The sequence below is a fragment of the Cynocephalus volans genome, chromosome 9, assembly GCF_027409185.1.
Source record: "Cynocephalus volans isolate mCynVol1 chromosome 9, mCynVol1.pri, whole genome shotgun sequence".
NCBI lineage: Eukaryota > Metazoa > Chordata > Mammalia > Dermoptera > Cynocephalidae > Cynocephalus > Cynocephalus volans.
This window is the reverse complement of record NC_084468.1, coordinates 1,706,718-1,713,995: the sequence shown is the minus strand read 5'-3', so window position 1 is coordinate 1,713,995 and position 7,278 is coordinate 1,706,718. Positions and strand designations below refer to the sequence as shown.

The 7,278-nt window shown below is 65.9% G+C and overlaps 1 protein-coding gene across 1 annotated transcript; it reads right to left on the bottom strand.

Annotated features, from left to right (window-relative positions):
• Positions 1-748: 748 nt before the first annotated feature.
• On the bottom strand, positions 749-2,085 carry NICOL1 (NELL2 interacting cell ontogeny regulator 1). The gene is made up of 3 exons (XM_063107353.1): positions 1,932-2,085; positions 1,586-1,674; positions 749-814 (listed from the first exon to the last, which is right to left on the bottom strand). Exons 1-3 carry the CDS (start codon positions 2,068-2,070, stop codon positions 749-751), a joined length of 294 nt encoding a protein of 97 aa, XP_062963423.1. The 5' UTR covers positions 2,071-2,085.
• Between the last annotated feature and the right edge of the window lie 5,193 nt (positions 2,086-7,278).

Below are 7,278 nucleotides of genomic sequence, written 5' to 3'. Positions count from 1 at the left end.
GGCCCCAGAGAAGTGTCCCACTGCCTGGGCGAGTGGTGTCCACTCCCCGTCTCAGCCCCACCTGTGCTCCTGGATTTGTTTCTAACTACAGCACACGTTACACTGATAAAAGGCTCTGATTTTATAAAACATCTATGGAATGAATAAAGGAGGGAGGTGTCGCTTGCTTCATCTGCAGGTCACCTGCTGGGCACCATCTGCACAAGTGTGTGGAGGTGAGTGTGGTGCCCGGGGGCCAGGCTCAGGGCTGCAGGTGGGGCCTGGCAGGCAGGGCTGAGGCTGTGGGGGGAGGTCCCAGCCCGCCTTTCCTGGGACGGGCACTCACCTACTGCCTGATCCCCCTCCCTCTCCTGCCAGCTCAGCCTCCAGGGAGCCCTTCCAGCTGCAGCCACCCCAATCCAGTGCAGAGGAGCCTTGGTGGAGCTCAGCCCTGGAGCAGCTGCTCAGGGGAATGAGGGGGGTCGGGCCAGCTTCCCCCAGGCCTCGAAACAAGGGCACACAGGTAAGGCAGCAGGTCCCTGGAAGGTGTGTCACCGTGGTGCACAGATCCACATGCCTCTCAGCACTGGCGCAGGCCCGGTGCCAAGAGGGCCCCCACCCACGTGGAACAGCTGGGGAAACCAAGTCCCAGAGAGGGGCCCAGGGATTCCTGGGGGCGACGCAGGGGGCTCTGATGGCCAGAGCAGGGAGACAAGACACAGGCGTGCTGGCTGAGTGTTTATTGGCAGGGAGCAGCGCTGGCTGGTCCTCAGCGCCCAGCCGGCCAGCAGGCACACAGGGCCCGGCGCTCGGCCTGCAGCAGGAGGGCGTCTGTCTGCAAAGCAACAAGGGCCCATGAGGGTACAGCACAGCCACCCACTGGCCCCGGCTTCTCTACCCCCACCCTGCAGTCAGTCCTCTTCCACCTGCTCCTGAGACCATCACGCCCCTCACTTGAACCCTCCTGCCCTCTGTGCCTCACCCACCCCACTTTGCCATGGGGAGTGGCTCCTCCTGCCCTCTGCACGCTCGCACCACCTCTCCCACTGTAGCCCCGAAGGAAAAGCAGGCAGCTGCTCCCATGAGCCCAGCTCCAGACTCAATGGGGGGTGGGGAACTGCAGGTTCCAGTTTGGGCCCTTTGGAATTATCTAGAAAAGGGCACCAGGGCTTGTGGGGGGAGGGGGATGTGGGCCAGGCAAGATCTTTCTTTCTGTTTCCAGGGAATTCTCTCCCTTTCCATAAAGGAACATGACCCCTGTCACAAGTAAAAACTCTCTTGGCTCTGCCCAGGGCCTGAGAGTTCCCTGTTCATCCAGGCTTGGAGGGGCCTGAGTCGTCCTGCCAGTACTCACCCCCGAGAAAGCCCTGCCAACCTGACCTGCCATCGCGAACACTGCGGCCCCCACTTTCCTCTCTGCCCTGGGCCTCCCCCACCTGGGGAATCCTGGAATGGGGCTCGCAGTCCTTCCCCGGGGGGCGGAAGTCAGGGACAAAGCATGCAGTGCGGACGTGGGGGCTCGGGTGCTCGCGGGTAAGACCTGGGCCCGGACGCCGCTAGGCTAACCGGGGCGGTGGGGGCCCCAGGCGCTGCGCCATAGGCTCACCCGCGCGTCCAGGCTGCAGGCCGTCCTCCGCAGGTCCTGCAGGGCGCGCTGCATGAACTCGAACGCATGGCAGTCGACGCACGGGCGGCCTGCGGGGGGCACGGGTCAGGGCGGGGGGCGCCGCCCGGGAGGGGGCGTCTCCGCACGGCCCCGCCGCGAGCCCCCAGCCGGGGTCCACCCAGGGCCGCTGAGAGCCGGTCCCCGCCCCAGCGCCCCCCACCCGGCTCCCACCGACGGGGCGGACCCCCGGGAACAAAGGCGAGGCGCCGGGCCTCCCGCACCCCGTCGGGCTCCGCGCGCCAGCCCCGGGCGACGCCGGGCGGGGTCGGCCGCGCGCGGCACCTACTCTGCGCGGGGACGACGCTCCCAGCGGCGGGCTCGGCGCGCGCCCCGGAGCCCAGCAGCGCGAGGCTCAGCAGCAGCAGCGCCAGCAGCGGCGGCAGCGGCGGCGACATCGGGGACCGGCGCGCCGGAGGGGGTGCCATGGCCGAGCGGAGGGAGCCGGGGCCGCCCTGCAGCGAGCGGGAGGCGGTCAGCGGCGCCGGCCCCTCCCGGGCCGAGAACTCCCGCTCCTCACCCGCCCCCCGGGCCCGCAGCCCCCGCCCCACCCAGCCCCGGGGCCGGGGATCCCCCTCCCCCTCCCCCAGCGACCCCAGCCCGCCCCACCCTCCCGGGCCCCCCGCCCCACTCATCCTCCCGGCTCCGCGAATCCCCGTCCCGCCCCCCGATCCCCCGCCCCACCCACCCCCGGGGCCGGGGAACCCCCTCCCACCGCTCCCCCCGCGACCTCAGCCCGCCCCTGGGTCTCCGGGACCCCCAGCTCGACACCTCCAGACCCGCCCTTACCGCGCTTCGGGGACCCCGCGACCAGCGGCGCGGGCGACTCAAGACGACGTTCGGCGTCCGGCGCACACCGCGCATGCGCCCCGACCGGTCCCCGCTCGAGTCCCCCAGCCGACGTCGTCGTCATGGAAACCCCGAGACCGCGCGTGCCGCGGGGTTAAAGGGAACGAGGGCGCTGCAGACCCGGTGTCCCGGCCTTGGCGGGGCTGCCCCGGGAGCGGCGTCCGGGCGGAACCTCCGGGCGCGAGCCCAGCCGAGCAGGTGGGACCCCGCGGCCGGGGCTCGGGGCACGGGGGGGCTGGGGGCGCTGGGGGCGCTGGGGGCGGCGAAAGCAAACGCGCGGCTTGTGCGCCGGGGCCGGGGGGTCCGCCCGCTCCCGTCCTCACCCCGGCCCAGCCGCGCCCGACCCTCCGTCCGCGGGGCCCGGCCCCTACCCGTGCCCCGCCCGGAGCCCGCAGGCCTGGCCGCGCCCCCGGCTGTGCGACCGGCGGGTGGGGAAGGGTCGCTGGCCTCCGCGTGCCCGCTCCTCCCCCGGGGCGCCCGACGAGCGCGAGCCTCACGCCGCGACCTCGGGGACGGCGCCGCAGTCCCACGTGAATGCCGCAGACGCCCCGCCCGCCGGCCCCGCCCTCCGCCCGGGCACGAGGTGGTGGCGCCCGCGCCCCGAGCCGGAGCCGGTGGCAGCCCCGCTCTCCGGTGCTCAGGGTGGCCGGCCTGGCCCCGAGCGGGCGTGGGGAGCCGCGCGGTGACCGCCACTCCCTCCTCCCGGTCGGGGACCCGGTGGCGCTCCGCAGGGCGCCGCATCCTGACGTCCAGAAACAGGCGGGGCCGGGGGTCGTCGGGCGCAGGGACCGGACGCCAGGGGACCGGCAGGTGCGCACTTCCGCGCTCTCCTTCACCCCATCCCCACCCGGGTCACGCGGTCGCGGTCACCGGGCGGGCGGCGAGCGGTCGGCCGGCCCCTGCCGGGCTCCCGGAGCCGCAGAAGGCGGAGCCCCGGCTGGCAGCGCGCCGCAGCCCCCGGGCCCCGCGGTGGGACGTGCGCCCCGAGGACGCCACACGTCACCTTCTGCACCGTCGGTCCCGCGCCACCTCCAGCCAGTGACCTGCGCCTGTCACCTTCTCCCCCCGACCGCCACCACCACACGAAGCGCGTCCACGTGGGGAGGGGAACCAGCCTCCCCCGCAAGCAGGGCTCGGGTCGCACGAGTGCGGCTTGACGGGCAGGGGCCCCTCCGGCCTCGGGCCCAACCCTCGTCGCGCGCCCCCTCCCTCTGCCCCGCGCCCCGGGGTCCTGCCCTTCGGGCCCGTTTTATCCCACGGTCGAGCGCGGCCTTGACTGCCCCTCGGCACCCGCGGCCCCATCCCCGCCCGACCCTGGGCCCCGGGGCCGCGCGTGCCCCTCAGCCCGCCCCGGCCCCGCTGTCCCTCGCTCCGCCCGCCGCGCCCTCCGGGCCACCAGAATCCATCTGTCCGCCGCGGCCCGCAGCCCCTGGTCCACACTGCCGCTCGCCCGGACCCCGGTCACCTCCTCACTGTGGACCTGACCACGGGCCCCTTGTGCTCCAGTCTCCACAAGACCATCAGAGGGACCTTTAAAAAAAAGTCGTGGTGAGGTGCGCATTACGTGAAACGTATCACTTTAACGCTCTCTGCCCGCACAGGTCGGTGGCCTCGGGGAGTCGCCCGTTGCGTGCCCATCCCCACCATCCGTCCCCGGACGCTTCATCTTCCCAGACTGGAACTCTGTCCCCATTACACAGTGACTCGGCTTTCCCAGCCCCCAGCACCCACCCTTCTACTTCCTGCCTCGATGAGTGGGACGACTCTAGGGACCTCACGTGAGTGGAATCCCACAGCGTTGGTCCTTCTGGGACTGGCTTATTTCACTTGCATGACGTCGTCCAGGTTCATCCGCGTTGTCGCGTGCGTCAGCATTTCCTTCCTGTTCAAGGCTGGATAACGCCCCACTGTGTGGCTAGACCACGTCCTGTTTGTCCATCCCTCCCTCCGTGGACACTGGGCTGCTCCCAGCTCTCGGCTGTCGTGATCCTGCCACTGTGTCAGAGGGAACTGTTAAATCATTGTCTGTCCCCTCTGTTCCCGACCCTCCGAGGCACCCATCTTGCTCCTAGTGGCAGTCCAAGCCCTGACGCAGCTGGGAGGCCCTCAAGGTCACCAACCTATCTCCTGGCCTCCCCTGCCCCCTCCACGCCAGCCACAGGCCTCCTGCCAAGCGTGGGACACTCTGGCTGCTGTCCTAGTCCGTGTGGGCTGCCATAACAAAATGTCACACACCAGGGGTGGGGGTGGGGGAGGTCGGCTTAAACAACAGTACCTCATTTTCTCACGGTTCTGGAGGCCAGAAGTCCAAGACCAAGGTTCTGGCCAGTTCGGTTTCGGGTGAGGGCCTCTTTCTGGCTCGCGCGTGGCTGCCTTTTTGCTGTGTCCTCACAGGCCTTTTCTCAGCTCATGTGCTGCAGAGAGAGAAGGCAGAGAGCAAGCTCTCTGGTGTCCCCTCCTGTAAGGACGCTAATCCTGCCAGATCAGTGCCCCACCCTTGTGACCTCATTTAACCTTAGTTACTTCCTTAGAGGCCCCATCTTCTCACTGTGGGTCATGGCTTCAACACAGGGGTTTTGGGGGGTGTGGGGCTACAGCTACTGTCGGAATCCTGCTGACGTCACCAATTGTAGGGCTACTTTACCCTGCCGGTAATCCTGCCACCAGGGCCAATTGTCAAGCCAGGGCTGGGTCTGGAGCTCACAGACCCCTCAAGCCCGTTCACAGACTGGGTCATACATCCTTCATGTGCCAGGCCAGGTCACCAGACCCCTCACACGCCAGGCTGGGTCAGCAGACCCCTCACATGCAGGTCTGTGAGCTAGGTACCTGGCAAACAGGTCCTTGGAAGCTGCAGGTTGGAAAGTGTGGCTGCTTGCATGGTGGCGGCCGCCTGAGGCCTTAAACTCCAGCCAAAGTGGCGGCGCCACGCAGGGGCACTAACTCCGCCCACATACAACCTATTCACAGCAAATGCTCGGCAAGATTCTGAACATCTGAGGGGCCCTGACCATTGTCCTATATTTTCCCAACATTCAGCCCATAGCACCAGCCCATCCTCCTGAGCCCCCTCCCCGTCCTTTATTGACTATGCTGGTTGATTGTTGTACCCAGTGGTTCTCTTGGAAGGGGTGGGGGAGGGGGAGCAATTTTGCCCTCGGGGATATTTGGCGTTATCTGAAGACATCTGAGCTGTCACATTTGGGCTGGAGGGTGAGACTGGCATCAGTGGGTAGGGCCCAGGGATGCTGCTAAGCATCCTACAGTGTGCAGAACAGCCCCACGAAGAATGGTCTGGCCCAAATTGCCATGGCGCTGTGGCCAAGGACCTCTAGTCTGTACTTCCCACGGAAAAGCAAGGCGGCCCACGTGGGCAGGAGTATGTCTCTCTCTTGCTCCCTGCTGTGTCTGTGTTACTGGGCACACAGGTCTGGCCGCCTGCCCCTAGACAAACAGCAAACAAAAATCAAATGTTGGTGAAAACAAAAGTCGGTTCTTATTCAGAAATATGGGTGACCCAAGGAGAGATGCTGGGCTCACCCATCTGTCTGGTAAACCTGGAGGACAATGGCCAGACTAAAGCATCTCAGAGACTCAGGTCCACTGAGGGGTTTTTTAAGAGGGGGCTGAGGGAATGGACCGTGGGGATGAAGAGCAGGAGGGAGGGCACGTGAGCCGCGGGGGCTCGTGCAAGGTCTCAGGTGCAAAGTCAAGACCCGTCTGGTTTCTGCTCCCGTCCTTGCTGTCATCTCAGGGTCTGGGTAGTATGTGCAAGTCTGCAGCTTCGGGCTGGCTGGAAAACTACAGTCATGTAAATAGTGTCATTTTGCCCCATAACCAATGTTCAAAATATCAAGTAATCATGGGAAAAGGGGGAACTCAGAGAAATGCATGCCACGAAGACAACTGTGTCCTTTTAAAATCTCTTAGAGCCCATGTGGTTTTAAGTCCCAATATGGCTTCAGCCCCGCTTACTCCAACATCTGCAGCATCTAGAAGGGTGCCACGTGTTCCGATGGTGGCAGTAAGTGTGCACGAGTGACCACCAGGGGCCCTGGTGTGTGAGACACAGACCTGCACTCGCACAGAAAGGTGCCTGCGCAGCTAAAAGTGCAGCAGGTGGGACATGCCAGGTGGGGTGGAGCCTGGGAGGGGCAGTTTTTATCAGGGCTTTGGGCCGCTCTCACATGGGTGAGATGGGGCACTTGGGGGGCAGCTTCTGCAGCCAGCAGGAGGCAGGAAGCTGGTGGGCTGGAGCTGCTGCTGGGGACTGGGTGTGGGGTGGAGTGTGTTCTAGGGAGGGGCAGGGCATGGTGGAGCCCCCTTCAGAGAGCAAGAGATAGGGGGTGCTGGGGGCATGCCAGTCATGGACTCATTTTGGAAACTAGAAATTTGAGTAGTCAGCTCTCCAAGCCTGGGCTCACGGCTGAAGTCTGGCTGGAGACTGGAGTGTGGGAATTGTCAGGTTAAACGTGGTGTCCAAGGTGACACCAGGAGGCTCTGGAATGAGTCCCTCCCAACATGCAGAGCCCTAAACTCGCTCCATGCTCACTCAGGCTCTGACCACTCTGGGATGGAGGTACGGGCTTGAGGCACCTGAACTCTGCCCTCAGGAACCCCAGGGAGGCCACATCCACTGCCCCATGTGTGCCTTAGACTCTGCCTGGGACAGTGTCCAGGGGCCTCCCCTCCTTCCAGAGCAGATGCACACACAGACTGTCCACTCCGACTCCTGTTAGTCAGGGTCCCACCTCCACTAACCCTCACCTCATGCCTGGACTCAGCTT